The sequence below is a fragment of the Mirounga leonina genome, unplaced genomic scaffold, assembly GCF_011800145.1.
Source record: "Mirounga leonina isolate KUSES-001 unplaced genomic scaffold, KU_Mleo_1.0 Mir_94, whole genome shotgun sequence".
Taxonomy (NCBI): domain Eukaryota; kingdom Metazoa; phylum Chordata; class Mammalia; order Carnivora; family Phocidae; genus Mirounga; species Mirounga leonina.
In genome coordinates this window covers 54301748-54325828 of record NW_023270855.1, presented here as the reverse complement: position 1 = coordinate 54325828, position 24081 = coordinate 54301748, and the positions used below count along the sequence as shown (strand labels likewise).

At 53.4% G+C, this 24081-nt stretch overlaps 2 protein-coding genes across 2 annotated transcripts in view; one reads left to right on the top strand and one right to left on the bottom strand.

The window, feature by feature from the left end:
- Nucleotides 1-828: 828 nt before the first annotated feature.
- LOC118005619 (adenylate kinase isoenzyme 1) lies at nt 829-11936 on the top strand. The gene is made up of 4 exons (XM_034997582.1): nt 829-1406; nt 1982-2095; nt 10931-11125; nt 11868-11936. The coding sequence occupies exons 1-4, from the start codon at nt 1239-1241 to the stop codon at nt 11934-11936; spliced, it is 546 nt and encodes a 181-aa protein (XP_034853473.1). The 5' UTR covers nt 829-1238.
- Nucleotides 11937-12896: 960 nt separating this feature from the next.
- The window catches only part of KHSRP (KH-type splicing regulatory protein), an 11825-nt gene continuing 640 nt past the window's right edge, over nt 12897-24081 (bottom strand). The window contains exons 2-20 of the mRNA XM_034998500.1: nt 23954-24080; nt 22281-22377; nt 21616-21654; nt 21230-21269; nt 20322-20371; nt 20009-20080; nt 19205-19262; nt 18722-18896; nt 18430-18528; nt 17972-18070; nt 17742-17844; nt 16963-17063; nt 16690-16834; nt 16451-16611; nt 16254-16363; nt 15737-15825; nt 15433-15630; nt 15251-15328; nt 12897-15162 (exon numbers count right to left, since the gene is read on the bottom strand). Coding sequence (XP_034854391.1) covers nt 14885-15162; nt 15251-15328; nt 15433-15630; nt 15737-15825; nt 16254-16363; nt 16451-16611; nt 16690-16834; nt 16963-17063; nt 17742-17844; nt 17972-18070; nt 18430-18528; nt 18722-18896; nt 19205-19262; nt 20009-20080; nt 20322-20371; nt 21230-21269; nt 21616-21654; nt 22281-22377; nt 23954-24080 — 2119 coding nt within the window. The 3' untranslated portion in view covers nt 12897-14884. The remainder of the gene's footprint in view (nt 15163-15250; nt 15329-15432; nt 15631-15736; nt 15826-16253; nt 16364-16450; nt 16612-16689; nt 16835-16962; nt 17064-17741; nt 17845-17971; nt 18071-18429; nt 18529-18721; nt 18897-19204; nt 19263-20008; nt 20081-20321; nt 20372-21229; nt 21270-21615; nt 21655-22280; nt 22378-23953; nt 24081) is intronic.

Here is a 24081-nt window from a genome sequence, read left to right as displayed (position 1 = left end):
CGCGGGGGCGGCTGGCTCACGGGCGGGGGGGAGGAAGGAGGCTGTGAAGGGCGTGAGGGGGGTGCAGGTGTCCAACACCCCAAGTCCAGCGTGCACACGCCCCCCTGCCCCCCGTGATAGTAACACAACTGCACATGCTCAAGGATCAGCCATGCTGATCCACTTGGGCAGCTGCTGTGCGGGGTTCCGGGCACTCCAGGGTGAATGTGTCAAACTAGCTCCCTGGCCTGGAGATGAGAGTGTAGTGAAGGAGACAGTCTCAGAAAATGGCATCTACAAGCAGGAGGGAACAGGGCTGCCACAGGGAAAGAAGAGCCGGGTCTCAGGTCTCAGGGAGGAGGGGAGATTTAAGCTGGGCCCTGTGAGTTGCTAGGAATTCACTAAGCCAAGGCGGAGGGAGGCAAGACACCAACGTTGCATTATAAACTACTGCACTCCATGGGCATTCCTGGTAGCCGTGGACGTTCATTTACTCATCGCCCACTACTATAAGTCAGGAACTGTGCCAAGTAATAGAAACATAGGGACCAGCAAGACAGAAACAGTCCTTGCCCTCGTGGAGTATAGAGTCTGGCGGCAGAGACAGACAAGAACAAGTAAACAGGCAAACTCATCGCTGATCATGGCCGCTGCTATGGAGGAAATGGAGCTCTGGGATGGAATGATGGGGAGGGAGTCTCTTAGAGAAAGCCTGATGGGGGGGGGCTGTGACCTGAAGGTAGTGGAGGGGGGACTTACCGTGCAGGGGGAGCATCAGGAGAGGGCTGAGTGTGGCAAGCTTAAGGGACAGAAGAGGCCACTGGGGCTAGAGCAGAGTGGAGGAAGAGAAGGGTGGTGTGGGATGGTCTGGAGGATGGGCGAGTTCCTGCCCTGCTCTGAGCCTGTTTCCGCAACTGTAGAATGGGATGATAGAGTCATTGAGATTCTTCAAGGAGATGCTGTGTGCAGAGGGCCAGGCCTGCTCAAGTTCACATCTGCTTCACAGCGACCCATAACAGCACTAATGCATGCCATGCCTGGATATACCATTAGGCATGGATATGCACCCCCAAATGCCACCCTAGGGCAAAAGTGGGTATGCCAGGAGACCCGTGTCCAGTGTCACTCACCAAGGACACACACTAGGCTGTGGACACAGTCACATCGGTGCGTGCTGGTCCCTGCAGGCACCAAACCCTCTCCCCACCTCTTCCCTGGGCCCCCCAGACATCCTCAAGTCCCCCCTGATCATCTTCGTGATGGGCGGCCCAGGTTGTGGCAAAGGGACACAGTGCAAGAACATGGCGACCAAATATGGCTTCTGCCATGTGGGGCTGGGCCAGCTGCTGCGGCAGGAGGCCCAACGCAGCACCCAGCGGGGCCGGAAGATCCATGACATCATGCTGCAGGGGCTCCTGGTGCCCATGGTGAGAGCTCACAGGCTCCGGGGCAGAGGGAAGAAGAAGGGGGTACATTAGGATGAGCTTCCCTGGAAGCCCTGTGGAAGTAGATAGGCCCAGAAGGCCACGGTTCCTGGCCTGGCCACTGCCTTGCTACCTGAGTCTCCGTGTCCTCACCTGTAAAAAGGGGAGACCAGCTGGACCCACAGCAGGAGTCTGTAGTGAGTGTTGGCTGATGTCATTCCTATAAAGCACGTGGCAAAGTGCCTGGCACTTCACAAGCACTTGGTAAAGTTTGCCAGTATTTATTCCTTTTGTGACCTTGGGCGTCTCTATCACCGGCCCCTTCTGTACCTGTTTCCTCACCTGTAAAATGAAGGTCACCCCTGTACCTGGCACATAGTAGCCACTTGCCCAGTAGATGGGCTCTGTGCATCAGAGTGGCCCCAGGACACCAGAGCAGACCCAGAATCCCAGGCCCTGGGGAGGGCAGGTACTCCCTGGATTCACCTGAAGTCCAAACTGAGGGAGAGAACTTGACAAGGTGGCCATGTAGGTGAGGGACCCTGGAGCACTGAAGCCGCCACCCCTTTCCTTCCCAGGGCATCATCCTAGACATGATCAGCAACGCCATGTTATCTCGCCCAGAGAGCCGGGGCTTCCTCATTGACGGCTTCCCGCGGGAGCTGAGGCAGGCCAAGGAGTTTGAGCGCATTGTGAGTGACCCCAGGGGGTGTGAGTGTGTGGTGAGGTGTGAAGCCACTCCTCCCTCCCCACCTCGGATGGAGTCCAGAAGGGGTGAGACTCGGGGGAGAGGAGATGGCAAGGGGGCAATGGCGTTTTATATTGTCAAGGGACAGTCAGGACACCGTTGGAAGCTTCTAGAACCTGGGGAGCTGGCCGGGACAAAGTCATATTAATATCTTCCTGCACATAGATTATCTGCCCACTGAGTAGCACGTGGATTTAGCATCATCTCTGGGCCATAAGGATGGAGTATAGTTATTCGTTCATCTATGTATTTAACCACCTGTCCCCAAATAGTTTGAGAACAGGCTCTGTCCTTAGGAGTTCATGGGACAGGCTCAGTCCCTGCTCTTCGGATGCCAATAGACAGGCACTGACCAAAGCATGACTTGCTGAACAAAAGAGAGACGTTTCTGGCAGCAGTAAATGCAGTCAAGAGCCGGAGACAGAATGACATCCTGGAGGGACTCAATGGGCTGTTTGGGTTAGGTGGTCCCCATTGGCCTCCTCGAAGTGAGGACATCGGACAACTGAGCTGTGCAAGGAGGAGCCAGCCGGTGCTGGCGAGTTGGACTACCTTTCTTCAGGTTACTTCTGCAGGCCAGCACCGCTGACATCATGAGAAGGCCCATCCACACACCAGGACAGCCATGGCTGGAGCGTCTGGAAACAGCCGAGCAGGACAAGAGAAACTGGCAGATTGTCAGCCTCCAGGCTTTTCCCGGAACTTGCCAGATAGGGTCGAAATGCCTTTAAAGAAGTCCAGGTGAGAATCAAACAGAGGTTGCCCAGGGCTGGGGCAGGTGGGGCCCTGCCCTTTGTCTGCACCTGCTTGGGAGCAATTTCTGTCGGGCTCATCGAAGTGACTCTCAGGGCAAATATTGGGCTCCCTCTCCTGGTCTGGGCGCTCTGAGGGCAAAGGCCGGGCTCATGAATCTCTCAGCCCTGGGCCGGCGCCCAGCCTGCAGTAGGCCCCAGCCCTCGATGCCAGCTCAGCGGACTCCACAGGTGCCACAGAGTCTCAGACCAGAAGCTGCACACCCCTGGCCCTCAGGCCCCATGTGGTCCACCAATGGGTTCCGTTTGGACTCTACAGGTTTTTAAGGCCAAGCTTCGAAACTCGGGAGATGCCACATCAAAACTCCCAGCTTCCCTTGAAAATCGCCTGACTTGGCAGGCGCAGGGCCTGCATGTCCCCTGGCAACAGCAGCATGAATGCATCCTGAACTTTATCCTGAGCCCAGCGCTGTTCTTGACACTATACGGAGGAGCTCTGATCTTTCGGAATGTTCCAGAAAAATCTTTCTTGCACCATCAGCATCCCGCTTTTTTACAGAGGGATTGGGTGACTTGCCCGGGATCGCATAATTTAGGTGGTGGACGCAGGCCACACACCACAGCAATTGGTTCCAAGGCCTAGATTTTAACTACGTCAGCGGGGGACCCTTCTCCGCCTCCCGGTGGTCTCCCCGCTACACCCGCGGAAGGTTGCCTCTCCATCACGGAGGCCGAGCGCCATCTGCCATGTAGGATCATGCTTTTGTTGGGGTTTTATGCTAAGAGGAACAGAACGCATGCTTTCCTCTCGTGCCCGTGTGGCTGCCAAAAGTGCAAAAATGAAACAGGGCTCTGGGTTAGGAGAGTGGATTTTCTTTGTGGAGAATTTTCTAGATCTCTGCGAGCTGCCAGGCCCCTGTTGGCCTTTGAGGACCCTGGAGGCCCCTGCCTTAGGTCTGTCCGGGGGTCCCCGGAGGCACCCAGCTTGGTCCTTCCATCCCGACCCTGCTGGGCTGGAGTGTCTCTTTTAGGGCGGTCTCTGATGCTGATGCGCGTATGGAGCTCGGGTCACACTTTCTCCACCCGTCTGTGACTCGCACGAGACTCAGCCTCCCAAGCCTCAGTGTCCTCATCTGCGCATATGGACAGAAGTGCCACAGGCATCTCCTCGATGTGGGGAGATGGGGAAGGCTGATTCCCGAGACAGTTTCCTGTCTGTTTCCAAGATTGATTCGGTCACTTGTGCACCTGTCTGAGAACACAGCTCCGGGGAGCCGAGGCCCCGGGGTGGGTGGCCTGTGTCAAATGAGCACGCGGGGACTTCCCACCAGGAGGCACTCTGCACAAGGGGCGGCGAGGAGGACCAGATAACCACGTGCAGCTCCGATGCTTATCGTCAGGTTGGACTTGCTCAGAGCATCCGTGACCAGTCTCCCTGAAATGCCCAGACACAGGACCCATTTCTCTGGGTCCATGCTTCTCCCAAAAGTGCCACCTGCAGGGAAACTCCCCTGTTCACAGAAGAAGACTTTTAAATAATTACATACTTTTTAAATATTTTTTTGTTAATTAGAGGCTCACGGGAAATTGCCCTGTACCCTTCACCCGGTTCCCCCCAGGGGGGTGGCATCGTCCAGTATCACAACCAGGCTGTTAGCGTTGCTGCGTATTTGATTTGAGTTGCCTCTGGAGCAAGGGATGCTCTCTTTCCATTTCCCGAAGTGCTCTCATTGCCCACCCTCCCCGCCCGGCAAAAAGTAGAAAAAGGCATTTTGGGGGAATGCAGTGTTGTAAGTAACAGCACTGACCTTGAAGTGCAAATTGACCCCGCGAAGCCTTGCACTCGGAAGCACCCAAGAGGATGAAGGCACCCACGTCCTGTTCACTGTCCTCACCAGGAAGGGGACTCGCTTGTGCGCTTGTGTGTGCGCGTGCTCCCTGAGTGGAAAAACCCACAAGGCCATCATTGGTATCTCTGGTGCCAGATTTCAAACACGCACACAACTGGAACGATCTAAGGGATCTCCACGTCCCCAGATCAAACCATCATCGAGGTCTGGCCACACTTGCCTTATCTGCGCCAGCACATCTTGTCGCGGGCGCCTGGGTGGCTGAGTTGGTGAAGCATCTGCCTTGGGCTCAGGTCATGATCCCAGGGTCCTGGGATCGAGCTCCACGTCAGGCTCCCTGCTAACGGGGAGCCTGTTTCTCCCTCTCCCTTTGCCCCTCCCCCTTGCTCTCTCTCTCTCAAATAAATAAAATCTTTAAAACACACACACACATACACACAAAAGAGTCTTGTTATAGTGGCCGATTGTGTGCTTTGAAGCAGATTCCAGGTCCCATTTCTGGGCGCTCCCTCATCCAGACGCTCCTGAGATGGTTAACATTCATGCCTCGAGACCATTCGATGCCCAGGCCACCTCTGAGTTTCCCCAGTGTCTGAAGAATGTCTCTTTGGTTTCCATAAGGTTAGATTTGCGAGGAAAACGAGGCCCACACCTCGCTAGGTGTCTCCTAATCCAAGGCAGGTCATCGGCCTTGCTTGCTTCCCTCCTGCCTGGGATTCTGATTTGTTCGGATTTGTCCAGGGGCTTCCTGCCTCGTGGTATTCCTTAACTCGTCTCTCTATCCTTCATTTGCGCTGCACACGCAAAATTAACTACCGACCCACTCAGATTCAGGTTCAATACATTGGGTGTCTGTGTGCGTGTTTTTGAATCCATAAATAATTTTGTATATATTTTCCAAAAGATGAAGATTTTTGCAAAATCAAAACACTTCCCATTGTCCCACGTTAATATCTCTCATGTCCTCAAACAACTGATTGATATTCAGATTTCCGTGAACATCTTCAAAATCTTTGTCTTCTTATGTCTGGTTTTAATGAGGATTTAAGTAAGGCTGACAGTGCAGTGGGTCGCTATGTCTCATGGTCCTTGTCATCAGCCGGAGCTCCTTCCATCGCGGCTGCTTCTGTTTTCCTTGCCGTTGGGTTTATGGAAGAAGCCACAGCCTCGGGTCTCCTTATTTCGCACAGCCTGGATTTTGCTGATTGCAAAGCATTCTTTACCATGTTCCTCTCTCCACTAGATCTATCAATCGGTAGTGTGTCTAGAGTCTTGCTCGCTGGGGACTCAGATGCCATTTCTTCAAGCAGGTTTTGTAGGCATTGACGGGAACTGTGTGTCGGGTGGCACACAATGCTTAGTTGTCTCTGCCCTGGTTGGATTATCTCTTAAATGTGTTTGAGTGTGTTATTTTGGAGGAATCGGGCCCCAAATGCTCACTGGGACACAGGGGGTGGACTTGAGAAAGTGGGAAAACAGAGTATGTGTCGTGCTTGCATTTCTGTGACATCTGTCCAATTCTGACGATGTCCATCCAATTGCATGACATTCTGTGCTCCTCAGGGTTTGGCTCCTCCCCTACGTGGTGGCAGATGAAGCAGGGTGAATTTGGCGGAGAGCACTGTGGTTCAGTACTTCTTGTCTTGCGTAATTTCCAGGAGGCTCCCACGTGCCCGGCTGCCACTGCCTTTAGTGAGGGGTCTGTAATGGCTGGAAGGGTGTCCCCCAAATTTGTATGTGGAAGCCCTCACCTCTAGGACCTCAGAATGTGACTATGGGTGGAGAGAGGGTCTTTAAAGAGGTGAGCAAGTCAAAAGAGGTCATTAGGGTGGGCCCTGATCCAATCCGACCAGTGTCCTTATGAGAAGAGATTAGGACACGGACACACACAGAGGGAGGACACAGGGAAAAGCCCAGGAAAGGAGTCGCAGAAGGAACTAGCTGGGTGGACACCTTGATTTTTCTTTTTTTTAAGATTTATTTATTTATTTTGAGAGAGAGATTTTTGTCTTCTGGCCATGTTTTCCACATTGATTAGCGGGAATCCTTCCCTAAAGAAGAAATCTCTTTCCTCATCAAGGGCTGTTGGGGTCTCCTTCCTCGACGAAGGCCATTTTTCAGACTGAGGCGTCGGTGTCCTGTTTCCTTCCAATGGCGCCCACGAGGTTGGTCTGCTGTGCCTTCCTTGTTTTGTTCTCTCTCATCGCTAGGAACTCACGGGTCTTTGTCGCTGTTGATGTGAGAGCTGTCACATCGGTGGCCAGGGGGCACCCTTTCTCGCTGACATGTGTGTCCTCTGACACAGCCACGATCCCCCCCCTCCGCCGCCTTTCACACTTCCTGCTGAATCCTAGAACTGGCCATGCCTCGAAGGAGCCCTTTCCGAGTGGCGTCCACTCTGGGGGCCAGGGGTGCCCATTGCCACCGTTTCCAGGCCTTTTCAGGGGACAGAGCTGGAAAACACAAACTTGTGAAAGGGGAAAAAAAATATCACAGGTTCGTACTGATGTTTCCAGTTCACACTTACCATGACTGTGCCTTCTTCTCTTTCCCAAAACACTGGACTCCTAAAACCATGAACACGGTCATTCGCATTATTCCATCAGATGCAAAATAGTTTCCAAGGAATGTACCCATATTAACTACTAAGACCAAAACGACTGAAGGAAGTTTAAGATTTCTCTGCGGCTCTGATTTCCCTTGTAATATTCCTCACTGTGGATGTACCCAAAAAACACCGAGTTGCCCGAAATAATTATTTTCTCTGCGTAGTTAATGCATGACAATAACACTCAGTTGGGTACATTTGTTTCGGTTTGGTTTTGGATATTTACGGATTGCTTTGTTAAATTTAACTTTTGAATTTGCGTATTATTTAATGAATCCGAAGTCAGAGCCACATAAAAAGGTACGCCGGAGAGAGCTCATTTCCAGCCATTCCTGTCCGTCCCCAACCCCCATGGGCAACCATTTTCAGTAGTGTTTGGTTTGTCTTTCTGGTGTTTCTTTTTGCAAATATAAAGCCTGTGTGTGTGTGTGTGTGTGTGTGTGTGTGTGTGTGTGTGTGTGTGTGTGAAAGAGAGAGAGATCTTCCTCCTCACACAAAAACTATCGTTCTGTATATACTTGTCTTCATTTTTTTTTTTTTTAACTTTACAATATATCCTGCAGATCTCCTATGGGCACCAAAGACTTCCTTGTCCCCTTTCTGTTCCAAGGTGTAGCACTGCCATCGTTTATCCCGCTGATCTCCCACTGACAATAAATTGTCGGACAACATATTGGAAGACAAAAAGCTGTTGGCAGTCTTGTGCCACCACAAACAATGCAAGACTAAATAACCTCTGCATGGCATTTCTTTTCTTTTCTTTTCTTTTTTTGCTAGTTATCTTTACAATAGGTTCTTTGGAGTGGGTTTTTAGACTAAAGAGAAACATGTGGGTCATTTTGCTAGCTATCACCATGGTCTTTGTTTTGCATTGCCACCAGCGAAACATGAAAGTGTCCTTTCCTCACACCCACATCAGCAGAGGATGCTGCCAAACTTTTGAATGTTTGTCACCCTGCTTAGGTGCAAAATGGTGTTTTGGGGTAGTTTAAATGGGCCTTTCTCTTACTATGAGTGAGGCTGAACATCTTCCTCAAAGTTTAAGGGCCATTTTTATTTCTTTTGTGTGCTCTTTATATCTTTAGCTTTATTTACTTATTTTTTTCTGACAGAGAGTTGGTCTCTTCTTCTTGATTTCTAGGAACTCTTTATATATTGGGCTATATTGCAAATCTTTCCCCCCCACTTTGTCAGTTATCTTTTGACTTTGCTTTATGGTATCTTTCTGTCATGCGAAAATTGTTTTTAGATTTTTAATCAAATTTATCATATTTTGTTATTTCTTCGGGATTTTAAGATCACTCCCCCCCCACCACCACCAATCCTAGGCTTATAAGGGATATCTACTCATGGTTAATTTAGTACTTGTATGACCTTATTTCTTACATTGGTATCTCTGATCCATTTGGGACTTATCCTAGTTTTTGGAATGAGGTAAGGGTTCAATTTGACCTTTTTCCAAATCGTGATCCAGTTGTTCCAGGATCCTCTAGTTAATAGGCTGTGCTTTCTCCATTTATTTGGGATGCCACCCTCACCATGTAACAACTTTCCGTATTCACTTGGGTCGGTTTATGGACTCAATACCTCCTCTCCCACCCCTACTATCCATTGGTTTTCTTTGCCTAGGTTCTCCTGGACATCCCCGCGTGTTTGATTTTGTATATGAATGTTAGAGTCAGCCAATTCAACTAAAAATATGTTATCGTGTTGAAATTACAAACTAATTCAGGAACTCTCACCTTTATGATGTGGTCTTCCTATCCATGCACATTTTTATCTTTCTTTTGTTCAAGTCTCCTTTGAGTTAAATCTTATCCAAGTTTTCCTTAAAGATTGTCCTTAAGACTTTGCACATTTTTGGAAAAGTTTTGTCTGAGCATTTTATATTTCATTTTGTTGCTGTTGTAAATGGGGTCTTCTTTTCTAACTGGTGATTTTTGTATACATGTAGACTATTGACCTCTGTGTGTTAGTGTTATATCCTGTTATTTTTAGCAAATATTTTATCAAATCTTCTTAAGTCTATACTGGTTTATGTATTGATTTTCTTGAGTTTTCCAGAAATATAATCACATCACCGGCAAACAGACATGGTTCTACCTCCCTTCTTTCAAATTCAGGTTTCTCAAAGTGATTTCTTTTATCTCATTGCTTTAGCTAATCTCATACCTTATTAAGTCATAGGAGCAAGAGTGGGCAATTTTGTCTTGTTCCCAATTTCAGTGGGAAAGCAAATTTCCATTAAGATGCTGGCTGAAGGGTGCCTGGGTGGCTCGGTCGTTAGGCGTCTGCCTTCGGCTCAGGTCATGATCCCGGGGTCCTGGGATCGAGCCCCGCATCGGGCTTCCTGCTCTGCGGGAGGCCTGCTTCTCCCTCTCCCACTCCCCCTGCTTGTGTTCCCTCTCTCGCTGTGTCTCTGTCTGTCAAATAAATAAATAAAATCTTAAAAAAAAAAAAAGATGCTGGCTAAAGATATTTATCAATTCCTAGCCTCTTTAAAAATCTGGAATGCATGCTCTATTTTGTTAATTGCCCTTTCTGTGTTTATGAGGAGGATCATATGCCTTTTCCCTCAGAGGTTCATACAATAAATTGTATTGAACCATCCTTGCTTTCTGGAATGAATCCCACTTGGTTGTAATTTTTTTTTTTTTAATGCATCTTTGAAGTCTATTTTACAACGAAATTCTGGAGGAACTTGTAGGAGGTAGAGCTCACAGTGGGCAGACATGGAGATCTAGAAAGGTCTCCTTGAGACCAGTCAGGGAGGTCAGAGCAGCAGTATGGGTAATGGTGAGCTGGGGGCTCTTTTTTTTTTTTTTATATTTAAGATTTTATTTATTTATTTGACAGAGAGAGACAGGGAGAGAGGGAACACAAGCAGGGGGAGTGGGAGAGGGAGAAGCAGGCTTCCCGCGGAGCAGGGAGCCTGATGCGGGGCTTGATCCCAGGACCCTGGGATCATGACCTGAGCCGAAGGCAGATACTTAACAACTGAGCCACCCAGGCGCCCCTGAGCTGGGGGCTCTTGTACCTTACCCAGCGGAAGTATCTGGAATGCTTAAATCCATCTTAGAAGAAATATTTCAATCCAAATAGCCATCGGCCTAGAACTAAGTCATGGTACATCCATACAGTTGGAACCTCCTTATGGGCCAGTATGGAAACATCTCCAGTTATACTGAGGGAAGTCGAAGGCAAATCAGTATCTTCACCACTTGTATAAAAAAGGAGAAAAAAGGACATCGGAGCCCATTTGCTTTTACAGTATATGCCCCTAATAGTAGGTAACTCCAGGAAGGAGTTGCCTCCAGGGAGGGTGAAACTGGGTGGCTGGGGATGGTGAGGAAGTCTTCCCTCTTCCCTGTTAGTGTTGTTTACTTATGAGCTTCTGCCAAGGTCCTACCTATCTCAAAATATAAATATGTAAACACTAACTTGGAGCTAAAAAATCAGATGAACCCAGGGGGCCCACACAATTCTAGACTCCTGATCTCAGGGTAGAGGGTTCAGGGAGACACTGCACCTAGGCCCTTCCTCACCCAGCCCCTTTTGCTGGTGCCTAGGTGGGCCGGGCCCCAGACATCGTCATCATGTTTGACTGCTCCATGGACACGATGGTTCGGAGAGCGCTGCGCCGGGGCCGCATAGAGCACCGGGCAGATGACTGTGAGTCGGCCATCCTCCAGCGCCTGGAGACGTACTACACGCTGTGTGAGCCAGTCTTGACCTTCTATCAGCAGAAGAACCTGCTCTGTAATGTAGGTACTCCCTGCTTGCCACTCACCTCCCGCCCCACCGACTGACTCCCCAGGGGAACAAGACAGGGGTCATGCCGTGGCCCACATCCTGGACCTCCCTGGGCCTGTCTCCCCACTGTGTACACTGGGAAATTTGGGAACTTCCATTCCTTCCGTTGGGCAGTATGGGCACAGGGCGTGGCCTTCCGGCCATGACGTTTGAGGTCTAAACAATGTCTCCAAAGCTGCAACATTAAATACATTTTAGAATGTATCTACAAAATATAAGGTTAGGACAATTGGTGAACCACAGCTCAAGTCCAGCCATATACATTCCCCAGGGGGAAGGTAGGCCTATCTTAAAGTGACCCGTCTATGAAGACATTAAACTTTGTCGTCCCCATTTCCGGCTGAAGGCAGGAGTGGGAGATGAGGCTGAAAGGAGGGTGTCTTGTGGAACTAGTTTTGACCAACGAGGTTGGGAAGGGAGGGCGGGGGCCGGGTGAGGTGGGGCAGGCAATTCCCCCCACCTGCTCCAAGGGACCGCACCTCTGGCCAGCTGCTCGTGACATGTAACATTGTGTTGCAGCCTTCCCGACCCATTTCCCTCTCCCCTCGCTTGCATGGCCCGGACACTGCACCTCGAGACTTTTTGCCTGCACTTTATATTAGAGGCCTGCTAACCTGCTTCCCCCTTTTGGAGGGGAGGAGGACGGTGTCCCTGCTGTGACTCAGCACTGACCCTCCACTCCCCCTCCTCTAGATCTTGGCAGAAGCAGCTCCAGAAAACATTTTTGCTAAGTGCTGTTCTGTCATTGAAAGCCTGCAGTGATGGGAGGGGCTGGGGGCTCTGCCTCCGCCCTCATCCCAGAACCCACACGGGGTTCAGAAGGGGCGCAGTGCCTGTGAGGTAAGACATCTGGTGACGGCAGGCCAGGCTTTAATCTGAGCTGACTCCCCACGAGGCCCCAGACTGACAGCCCCTTTCTGGGCTGTAGCACCACGGGGGTGGGTTGACTGGGGGCCCCCCCACAGGAGCAGGTTCCTGACCAACCTGGACAAGGCCTGGGGTGGGGGGGGGGGACTGTGAGCTGTTGTGGGCTCCTGCTTGGGGCTGCCCTTGAAGCCTGTGGGCCCAGGCTTCTGAACGTGAAACCTGATCTGTGTTAGCGTTCAACTCTAAGCCCAGAAAGAGCACTCCAGGCACACAGTAGGGCTCCAGATGATCGCCCCTGGGCCAGACAGCTCAGACGGCCCCTCAGGTCACTCTTCCAAATCCGGTCCTCACCCCTGGGCGGCACAGCGTCCCACCAAGCACTGGAACCGGTGCTATCCTTTACGAGGCCTGGTTTCTACTAGGCCCCAGCCAGGTGCCTTATCAAGGCCAGTCTGACTCCCGCGAGGCGCACACAGCCATGGGTTTGCTGTGGTGGCAGGCTGCGTCCATGGAAACACCTGGCCCCAGAGCCTCTCCTGGGTGTCTTGCTCCCCATGTCCCCAGAGGGAAAAGTGGGATGGGGGAAGATTACTCCACTGGGGCTCACCCTATTCCCTTTTCTGCAAGGCAACACCAGAAGAGCAGTCTTTGGGGGACCCAGACCCCACTGATTGGCCAACCCCTGTTCCTCTTTAACTTGTCTCCTATAAACACAACTGCGGCCAGCACGCAGTTTTTAGACAAAAAGCACTTTATTTAACCAAAAAAAAAAAGGGGGGGGTGGGGGGAGAGTTAGGAAAGCACAATGCGCCTGCAGAAAACTATTTTTTCTTATAATTCTTTTTCTTAAAAAAAAAAAAAAAAGGAAGGTAGGAAAGAAAAAACACAACACAAAGCTTGTAATTTCCAATCACCATTATCAGGCTTTTACAACATCTATAAAGAACAAACAAACATCTGCTTCAAAACTCTACAGGAGGCAGGGGAGAGAGGAGGGAAAGAAAGAAAACGAGAAAGAGGAAGAGAGAGAGAGAGAAAGAGAGAGAGACGGCACCCAGCAGACACGGGGAGGTTTTGTTATCATTTATTTGTGAAGTTAAAAACGAGCGATAAAAAGTAAAAACTGCCATACAATTTTTTGTTTTTGTTCTCAATTTGTTTTCAGTTTCAATGTCCTCTTGAACAGCTGAAACCCAAGACCAGTCCCGGGAGTGGGGGGCGGGAGGGGCTGCAGGGAGCCGAGAGAGGCAGGGGGGAGGAGGAGGAGCAGATCAAGGGGCTTGACTGGGGGGGGGGGAGGGGGGCCTGCAATAGCAACACCTGGTCCAAGGAATGTTCCAACTCTAACTAAAAAAAAGAAATAGCAAGAGTGACTTTTTTTCCTTTTTAAAAGTTTATTTTAAAAACATGAAGAGGGCCAGGGGTGGTAGGAAGAAAATGAATTGCCTTCCCCTGAAAGAGGCAGTTTCAGGAAAAGATAGAGATTTTTATATATATATATATAATTTTATAGGTTTTGTTTGCTTTTTGTGTTTTTTATATTTAAAATTTTTTTTTTTTGGCAGAGATTTAATTCTATCTTCTATGGCTGGCTCAACATGAAGGATCCCAATTTTGAAAGAAAAAAGCACGAGACACACAGAATGAACGAGAGAGTGAGAGCCCGGCATTGCCCAGGCTGTGACCTCCAAGCCACTCACAGCAAGGGCTCCCCAGCACCCCCCACAGCAGCCATCGCTCTCTCGCCAAACACATGAGGGAAAAAAAAAAAAGAACCCAAAAAAAAAAAGCCCCCAAACAGAACAAAATGGAAAAAAAAATAATAAAAGATTTTCACAGATGAGGAAGTTCACATTCATTCGATTCATTGAGCCTGCGGAGAGGGAAGAGATAGGAATTGGTCACTACAGGGAGGGGGGAGGGGCGGGAGACTGGGGGGGACGGTGGCAAGGAGGGGGCCAGGAAGCCCCTCTCCCGCGCCTGTGGCGAGCTCGGGCTGGAACGATGTGTTTGTAAGTGTCTAGTCTGTGCTCTGGGGCCCTCGGCTGAAGTCAGACTGGCTCCTTGATGGAGGAGGGAGCAAGAGGGACGTGAAGACCAGGAGGAGAGAAGCGGGGTCCGCAGAGGCAGAGCGGGGAGAGAGGGAGAAGCACGCTCAGGGTCTGGGAGGGAGGAGGGGTGCCCTCTGTCTTCGGGAAGGCAGGTGCTCCGGCGCATCACAACATGACAATCTCAGAGATCACGGTGTCCCCACAACACCCCTGTGAGGTAGGTTGGAAGGTGGCGGCGATCGTCATGCCCACTTCACAGACAAAACCAGGACACAGAGGCAGGCGCGAGAGCGGAGGCGGCGGCGGAGCCCAGGCAGGGCGGGAGGGGCCCTGCGGCCGGTCCCCGTGGCAAGCTCCCCGAGTCCCACCAGAGCCAGGGCTGACCCACGCTGGGGCCGCCTGCAACACACAGTCACTTGGACACGGGGAAAAGATTGTGGGGTTAAAAATAAAAGAATGCAAAGAACAAAACCCAAAAAAGTAATGCAGAGAGGGGAAAACACATCCGTTTTCTTCCCAAGTGGCCAGATTTTGAATGAGTGAGTTAGCAGCCAGGATGGCGACCAAGGTCTGTGCTGCTGGCCTGCCCCCCACCCCCAGGACTACCCACCAGTTCAACAGTTCCACCTTGTATTTGCTTCGCGCTCTCCCCCAGCATCGAGACAGCGTGACACAGGAACAAGCGGGCCGGCGCAGGGAGGCCTCTTCGTTTAACCTCTGGACCCAGCGCACACTTCCCCAGCTCGTGGGGACTCCCGGAGACCTCTGGCCACACGGCCCCCGCTGCAGGCATCAAGGACACACCCCGCAGGGGAAGGGATTTCCGGCGCTACCCACTAAGGCAGGATGGACGGTGGCCGGGGGTTGGAAGGAAAAAGGAGGAGGAGGAGGGTGGCAATTCCCACTTGCCTGCTGCTGTCCCTGCTGTGTGGGTGGAGGCTGGGGGCCGCCAGGACCTGGAGTCTGTCCGTAGTAAGCGGCCTGCTGTCTGTAATATTCGGCCCAGGCGGCACTGTAGTCTGGCTGGGAGCCTGGGGGTGCTCCCGGACCCCCTCCGGTGGCCACTTGAGCTGCACGGAAGCGGAGTCACGGTGAGCGAGTGTGACCGGGGGCCCGAGGGCCTGGCCCTGCCCCTGCCCCGCAACCCCAGCGGCTCACCCTGCTTCTTGTAGTACTCCTCCCAGGCCTTCGTGTAGTCCTGCTGTGGGGGCGCTCCGGGCTGCTGGGGCTGCTGGCCTGCAGGAGGAAGGCCTCGAGAGGTCAGAGGATGGCACAGGGACGCGGCTGCCTCTCACCAGCCTCCGACCTACTTGAGCCCCTGCGGCGGCCCACACACTCACCGATCTTTTTGTAATACTCTTCCCAGGCCTTAGTGTAGTCTGACTGGCCGGCGGGTGGGGGCTGTGGGGGCTCGCCCTGGGCAGGGGGGGCCGCGGGGGCCGGTGCAGGGCCGGGCACGGGGCCTGGGGGCTGCTGGTAGTAGTGTGAGTAGTAGGCGGCCCAGGCGGCGTTGGGGTCTGCAGCGGCTGCAGCTTTATCTGTAGGAGAGCAGTGCGCTGAAGAGCAGCGCTGGAAGCCAGCCCCGCCCTCCCCACCTGGGCCCCCAAGCCCTGTCCTGCCCTTCACCTGGGCAGCCTTACTTACTTGGGTCATGAGGAGCAGGTGGTTGCCACTGGGGGTAGGTATTGCCCCAGCCCTGGGGTGGGTACTGGTGAGGAGGGGGGCCCCCCGCACTGCGGGACAAGAAAGACAGGGCAAGTGAGCTGGGACCACTCCTCCACGGGGGCAGGGATGGCTGGGAGGAAGGGGGCCCAGGCCTAGCCCACTGCTTATACTCAGTCACAGGCCCTCGGCCCAGGAAAAGGTGAGATGAACAATGCCAAAGAACACAAACTCCGTTGGCTTAAAGATGTGCAAGTCGCCCAAATTCAGTATACACGGGCTTGCCTATTATTAGGTGGGAGACCAGGGTCAACATCTGTGACATCTTTTAAAAATAGCACCGATCACACAGGAGTAGGAGTCTGGGCTGGATCGTGCCTTGAACCGCTGTGATCAGCACTTCTTGGTGTTGAATGAAAATGGGGTCCGCTGCTCTTCTTGGCAGCACAGCAACCCCCATGTCCCAAATCCCAGGAAGCTGAGATGAATGAATACTCACTGCGGGGGAGCCCCAGGTGGCCCCTGATTGAAAGGCCCGGGGTTGAAGGGCCCCATGGGGCCTGCAGGGCCTGGTCCCCCGGGGCCTGGTCCAACTGGGCAGAGGGGACCCTGGAGGAAGGAGAAGCAAAGTCACTTGGGTGGGGGGAAGGAGACAGGAGAAGTGTCCAGGCTCCAAGAACCCCTCCCTGAGCCCACCTCAATCTTTTCCTCAATGAGCTGCTTGGCGTGGTCTATCTGCTGGGGTGAGCCCCGGATGATGAACAACTTGAAGTTGGGGTCCCCATTGGGCGGCAGCTGCCGGGAGATCTCCACAAAGGCGCCTGTCTGCTGGTTTATGGCTTTCACGTTCTCACCACCTGTGGGGAACGACAGATAGTGAAGAGAAGGCAGGAGGAGGGGGAGCTGAGGAACAGAATGCAGGCAGGCCTACTCACCTCGGCCGATGACCAGCCCACATTTATGAGTAGGGATGGAGAAGGTCATCTCACCGCCAGGAGGGCCCCAGTTGCCTTGGCCCCTTCCTCGCCCCCGGCCCCCCGGGGGCATGCCAGGACCCCCTGGTGGGCCCGGGGGACCACTCTGCAAGACAGGAAGGAGGTAGAGCGTGACCGCAGAAAGCTAGCCTGGCCCCTGGACTTCTCCGGGAGGGCTGGGCCAGTTCCCTCCGCCCTCACCAGCCGCCAGCAGCAGAGCCTGGAGCCACCTACCCTGAGGCTCTGGAGGAGATCATTGATGATCCGCGCTGCATGCTCACACCGATCTGGGGGCCCCATTATGTGAGCTATCTTCTCAGGACCTGTCCCATCATCTGAAGCCAGTATCCAGAACAGAGACATGGATTTTAAAGAAAAGCACAACACCAAACCCCCATAACACCGCCTCTGCGAGGTAGACACCATGCCAAGCCAGGTGTCAGAAATATCTCAGGCTCAAAGTACCGCTCATCACACCCCATGTATTGAGGAGCGGCGGGGGGGAGGGGGAAGGATGCGGGTGGGCCAGGTTTCCAGAGGAAAAAACCGACCAACTAGGGCAGGGTGGCAGCTGAGGCTTCTTCCTGCACGTGGCACCCCCAGAACAGATGCATTTCATGAAACTAAGAACGACAATAAACCTCAGAATGGGCCTGCCACTTGGGAGACTCTCACTGAGGCTTGGGAATAGCCCAGAGTTGGGACAGAGGGATCTGATCCAGTCCAGGCTGCCCTGTCAGGATGGGCCATTCGGTGGGGGAGAGGAAAGGGATAGATTTGATGACAGGAAGACAGCAAGTTTGCCCTTCGTGAACTCTCTCACATGGCTCTCCCATAAAGGAGGGAGACAAGGGCACGTTCTGCCAGCTAGGAGTAATAAGGCACCACAAAGAGGCTCAACGGGCTCCCTGGTGCCAGGCTCTCTGCAGTGGAACCTCAGAGTGATCCTGAGAACAGAACTGGTAGACACGGCCACCACCCACCCAGCTAATCTTTTCAGCCAGGCCCCTGACCTTGCTTAAACTGTATCCGCACACCAGCGTCATTCTGGATCTTCTTGATCATTTCTCCACTCCGGCCAATGACCACCCCGACAGAATGCCTAGGCACTGGCACCTAAGGAGACAGGAATGTGGAAGGGTCAACTGAATCTTGTCCCCACAGCTCTGGTGCCCTCCACCCACCAGAGGATGAGTCACACCCACCCCATGGCCCTCCACTACTACAGGAAGCCTGCACTCACATCGATGCCCCCGCCAATCCGGGATCCATACTCGTTCCGGTCCCCAAAGCCACCCTGGTCACGCTCCCGGAGGATGTCCATCACCATCTCACAGGCTTGCTGCAAACGCACATGCATGGTGTGCACAGGGCAAGCCCCCAACACTGTTCCCCCAGCCTCCCACGACCCAAGGGCTCATGGACCTAAGCTGGGCCCACTGCAGAGCCCTGCTGAGCTCTTGACCTGCCATCCCGAGGAGGGATGGCCAGCAACCCCCATTCTCCAGATAACAAAATGAAAGATCAGAGTTCAGGCCTCTTGCTCATGTCCAGTGCTGGGAGGGAGAACTCAGTATGAGAGTGGGAGTCCTGGGCTGACTTCAAGCGAATGCTCTTGAAAACCTCTCCCCTTTCGCTCAGATCTCCAGCCCTATCTATTGCTCACTTCTCCAGACGGCCCGTCACCCCCAGGGTTCTCACCTGCACTTTGTAAGGATCCCCAATGATGCGGAGAGGTTTGTCCACGTTCGTATTCTGGGAGCCATCTTGAATTAAAATCATCTTCACTCCAGCTCGCTCCTTTACAACCAATGCGGGAGAGTCAGTACCAGGCTTTCAAAGGACTTTCTGGGGCTAGTGCACGTGGGGGGCAGGTGTAATCACAAAGGGTAAGAGGCTCTGACAAAGCAGTCGGTGGGGTGTGCACACGCAGATGCAGGAAGGAGACTTTCCTGGGACAGGAGGAGCTTCTGTCCTCCATCCCACCCCTCACCTGCAGCTGCTTAATTGTCTCCCCGCCTTTGCCGATGACCAGGCCAGCCTTCCCCGCGGGGATCATGATCTCCTGCACAGTGCCATTCTGGCCTCCATTGGCATTGTCGTGGAACTGTCCTGGGGGCCCCCCACGACCCCGAGAGACAATGTCATCCAGCATCATCTTTGCTTTCCTGGGAAGGGGAAGAGCGGGGTTCAGACACTTGAACAAGTACTGGTCTGACAGCCCCATCCAGCTCAAAGGGAAGGTGACTCCAACACGTGTGTCTGACAGATGATGAAGAGGGTCCGTCCCCAGGGTTGGGGCTATTCAGGTGGTTTTCCCAGATCTTCGAAGTCCAGGCAATCAAAGCATCAGTACAGCCCCCTGGAGAGGGCAAGGGTCGAGGGACATGGTGGAGTCGCCCCCAACTTTCCAAAGGATGGAGAGAGCTTCTGCTTGCTCCCCTCATCACAATGACAGGCCCCGCCAGGGACTTACTGGACAGATTCTGGGGCTCCTGTCAAGGACACGCTGCGCTCGGGGAGGCCACCGCTGTCTGCAGAGGAGAGAGAGGGTCAGTGCCTCCCGGGTCCACGGACACTGGAGAAAGGCTTTCCAGGGAGATGGTGAAACTTGCACAATGAACAACGGCTACTGCCTGTACCACCATTAACGGCCTGACAAATCGCTCCCTCATTAGACTCCTGGGAGGCTGCTCTACGTAAGACCAAGGCTGGGAAGCCTGGAGTCCAGTCAGGAGGGAGAACATTTAGGGAAAAATGTGAGGCGGAAGGTGAGGTCCCAAAGCGGGGCCACTCCTGCCACCACCGATGATCAGTTTACAATCCCCACTGGGTTAGAGCCAGCCTTCACAAACCCCTGCCCAGCAGGCACGCGCAGCTGAGCAGCCAGACTGGGGTGCAAACCCGGGCTGGGTTTCAAAGCCATTCCTTCGAATGCATCCCCCTGCCTCACACATTCCCACTGGTTTCCTGTTGGGTGTTTACTTCAGATGGTGACTTAACAGTTTAGAGCAAAACTTCCTATATTCAATCTTCGATCTCCCACCTCGGCCGTCCCCCCACAACTGTGAAGCCAAAGAAAATGAAAGTTGCCGCTATGCTGCTGGATGCCGTGCTGTCCTGGTTGAGACTCTGCCCTGAGCCTGGCACTTAGAGGTCACTCAGTGACCACCAACCTGTCTCACTTCTGCCCGTCAGGGAACTGTTAAAAAAAAAAAAAAAAGTACAAGGAGCCCAGCCCAGCCCAGTGCCCATTCTGACACAAATCTGGCTCTCGTACCTGGCGAGATCTGGACTTTGCAGCCTGAATCCTGCTGGATTTTGTTAATCTGTTCACCACCTCTGCCAATGACTACGTGGAGAAAAGGGGAAAAAAGCTGAGATGATGAGGGTACTCCAGCACTGAAAAGACCGTGTGGCAGGGGTTCCTGGTCCTCCTGAGAGCTCCACCTGCCTCCCCGCCCAGAGAGGTCAGGTGAGCGCACAGTACAGGAGGCCCTCTCACACCAAAAGCTCCTGGGCCAGCAGGTGCTCCCAGAACACAGTCCCTGAGAGACAGGGAAAACGGGCATCCCACAGCGACCCACACTCACTTAGTCCCACCATGCCGTCTGGGACCCTGTACTCTTCTGTCATTGAAGTCCTGCAAAGAGAGACGATAAGAGTCGGTCTCAAGTGAGACAGAATAGACAGAGGGTCTCCAGGAGAAAAGGTCCCTCAAAGCCACAGCCCCTAACCTGTGGGGCCCTTGGTGCTACTGGTTTCTGCCCATGCTTCCCACCACATTGGGACCAAGACCCCACAGGCCTAAGCAGAGTCTGACAAGAGCACAGAGCTCCTTCTCCCCACAGCAAGCCACTCGACCTCTCAAGGCCTCAGTTTCCCCATGCAAGCCACAAGAGGCTTGGTCGGGGTCAGCGTGGCCCCACAGACTCTGGGAAAAAGCAAACGCTTGGACACTTTTACACAATTCTGACAATCATTTCAGGTCTCTTGACTTAAAAAAAAAAAGGTTTGTATCTCTTCCATGTCCTCTCCCTAGCAAACCAATTTTACTGCATTTCTTAGAAGCGAAGAAAGAAACAACATGGTCCTTCACAAAGGATTCTACAACAGATCCACTGAGGTCATTGGGGGCTGGGGAGGCAGCAAAAGGTAGGAGAGAACCCCAGGCCCCACCAGTTCTCGGGGATCAAGCATTTGCGGAAGGCGGACAAGGACGCCGCGGCCGGCCCCCAGCCCTTCTGGGAAGACGGCTGTCTCCCGAGGAGTGTCCCACGGCGCAGGCAGTGACAGGGCGCAAAGACCGCCCCTCCCTGGGCCCCACACACAGGCGCAAAGGCAGCTCTTCTGCCTCCTGGGCTTCTCTGTGGCCAAGCAAGCAGCGGGGACAAAGTCCGAAACGGTGCAGCCCCCAGACACAGCTCTCCCCCAGGTCAGCAAGAAAGGCCAGAGACAGCTGACAGACAAGGAAACAAGTGTCCTCCAAATCACAACTTACCTGGGGGGAGGATGGATGGGTCCAAGTTGAGAACTGATGGCTGCAGAGGGAAAATTCAAAGCAAAGATTGGCCTGGCTCCTCTTTGGGACCCTGAACACTGCTGGCCCCCAGGTACCCCTGCCAGCCCGAGGAGCAGCTGGCACCTATCACAGTGCTCCCGAGCCTTCCTGAGCACTTGAGTGTGATGAACCCGCCTCACATCGGACTGTCTGCCTCAATCTCCAGGGGGCTCTGGGATCCCTAAAGCTCATGGACCCCAGATGATAAGCACCTAGAGCCTCCCTAAAGGACAGGTGCCATCTGCTTAGAGCTTCCAGCTCCCAAATCCTAAAAACCTCTTAAGACCCTGAAGCTGCCCTCTGCCTGCACCCCGCAACGGACTTACAGTCTCCCTGGGAAGCCAGTTTCTTGCTCTCCGGTTGGTCTGTGAAAGAGAGAGGATGTCAGATGCTGCACCCACCCACCCACAGCTGCCTCAAATCTGATGCTGATGCCACACGGCCTGGTAAACAATCCCCCCTCCCGCACCCCCCATATCAGAGCCAAGACAGGAGAGTAGCAGGGACTAACCCTGGAGTGGGACCAGACTTCCATCAGTCCCACCACTAGCACTTAAGAGTAAAAAAGTTCTTTATAACAGGAACAATGATGGCGGAACTCGAGTCCGGGGTCAGGAAGGGCCCAGGTGTAAGTCTGGTTTTGACTGATCCCCACACTGATCATTTTGGCTACTGTGGGTAGTACTGCATGCCCTGGGGCCAGCCAAACTGCACTTATGTGGGGCCTCAACAAAACCGCGAGCATTTCCCAAGCCTACCAGAAGGGGAGGAACAATCTTGAGAACTTACAACTTGGACCTAGTCACAATCAATCTGCTCCTCTCAGCCACCTGATACCCCAGGATGGCAGCCCGAACAAAAAGAATGAACAAAGCTGGGATTGCTGAGGTTTTAAAAGACCAAATGGCTTCCCCCTGACTCTGAACCACGTTCAAACAAAGGCACCTCACTCTACCCCCAGGCCTTCTTCCCAGCAGGTAGTTATAGTTACCTCCGTCTTCTAACTGCCTCTTTTGGCCCCCAAAACCAAAATCGGGAGTGCTGTTGTTCACTGTTGTAGCAGCGTCGCCTCCAATTTTGGCTGCGATCTACAAACACAATCGTAAGCACAGAAGGTTACCACCACAACCAACCTTCCCTGGTGCTCAGACCAACTTCTCAGAACGTACCCGAGGGCCTCAGCGTTCAACAGTCATCCAGGAATTTCAAACCCCCTTTCTAGTTGGGATTTGCGCCTATGTTGTTTGCAACTGGACCACAATCCACACTGATATGCTCTCAGGAGGGTCCTCAGGTTGCCTCCACGAGGGAGGCAGGAAGTGTGATTGTAGCCTGGCTCTTCTGGGATGGTGAGGAGCACAACTTTCCTTTATCTCCCTCCCCCTCAAAATCTGCGTTCGTTGAACAAATTTTAGGGAAGTTTTTGCTTAAAGGCATCCGAAATCTTCATTCCACCAAAAGAAAAGACCCTTTTTGAAAACACAGGTTACATGTCAGACACGTGAGGAGCAATTTCAAGTAACCCCGATCCCACAAGTTTAAGACCAGAGTCTGTGGGATTATTACAAGCTTTCCAGAGACACACAAACCATGAATTAAGGACCTATCTTTCCACCTCTCCCAATTTTTTTTCTTTTATCACTGTGAGCCAAAGCTCTTGGGCCGAGGCCTTTTCCCACCCCAGCAAAGAGCATCAACTCGGCTAGTTACAACTGCTTCTCCAACAAGGCAGGTTGGTGGGCAACCAGATCAAGTGCACGTTAGAACCCTACCCTGCTCCATAGGTGAGAAAGCCACAGACCACACTGGGCGGGAACAGGGCGTTCACCTAACGGGACCTCCCACTCTGCCCTGGAGGCACTGGAACAACTCAAGGAAAGCACTCAATCGCAAAAGCACTCAGTCGGACCCCAGACAGTCGGCTTCCTGAGAGGGCGGCAAAGTTCTCCCATTCTACAGGCCTCCCGCTCTCCAGGACGTGGGGAGGCCACAAAAGGCGCTGAGGAGGTCAGTCACGACGGCATGTGACACCTCCATGGTATCATCATGCCTCAAAACACAGTGGCGGGACCCTCCCCTCTTTCCCAAAGAGAGACCACCTTTCAAGCCACCGGAGGCATCAAAAAGAGCCAGACCCTGTGCCCACCCTCCCCATTTCGCCTAAGTGCTCGGCCACTCTGGTAGCAAGGGTTCCCCCTTTGCAGGCTCAAGAAAAAAGGCTGTTTTCCTCCCAAAGTCTCTTCTTCCCGGCGGGCGGGCAAAAAATGCGACTGGGCTGGGGGCAAACAGAGCTCTCTGCCCTGATGGGGAGGTAAGGGAAAAGCAAGACCCTCCCCACCGGGAAGAGGGACACTTTGCTTCCTAGAGAGGGAATCATGCCATCGGGTGTCCTAAGGGGGGTTCCCCAAAGTGAGTCCCAGCCCTCCGGGACCCCTGAACATCCAGGGCCCGTTCCTGGCGACCCCCCGGCCACCCCTTCACCCTGCAGGGGGGTCACCCGCTGGGGGCCCACTGGAGACACCCTGGGCGGCCCAGGCCCCCGCCTACCGCCCCACGTGACCCCGCGGCGGCCTCGGGCCGCCCCCCCCGCGACCCCGCGCGCGCGCGCGTGACCCCGCCCCCTCCCCCGCCCGCGCGCGCCCCTCGGGCCCGCGGCCTCCTCACCTGGCGGGCCCGCTGCACGGCGTCGGCGAAAGCGTCCTTGCGGATCCCCGGGCCTCCCCCGCCGGGCGGCTGGGAGGGACCCCCGGCCGACCCCCCGCCCGGGCCGCCGCCGGGGCCGCCGCCGCCCC

Coding starts and splice junctions, on each gene's coding strand:
- LOC118005619 (XM_034997582.1), top strand. CDS start 1,239: ATGGGCGGCCCAGGTTGTGGCAAAGGGACACAGTGCAAGAACATGGCG. Junction 1,407..1,981: donor AGGGGCTCCTGGTGCCCATG/GTGAGAGCTCAC, acceptor TTTCCTTCCCAG/GGCATCATCCTAGACATGAT. Junction 11,126..11,867: donor AGAAGAACCTGCTCTGTAAT/GTAGGTACTCCC, acceptor CCCCTCCTCTAG/ATCTTGGCAGAAGCAGCTCC.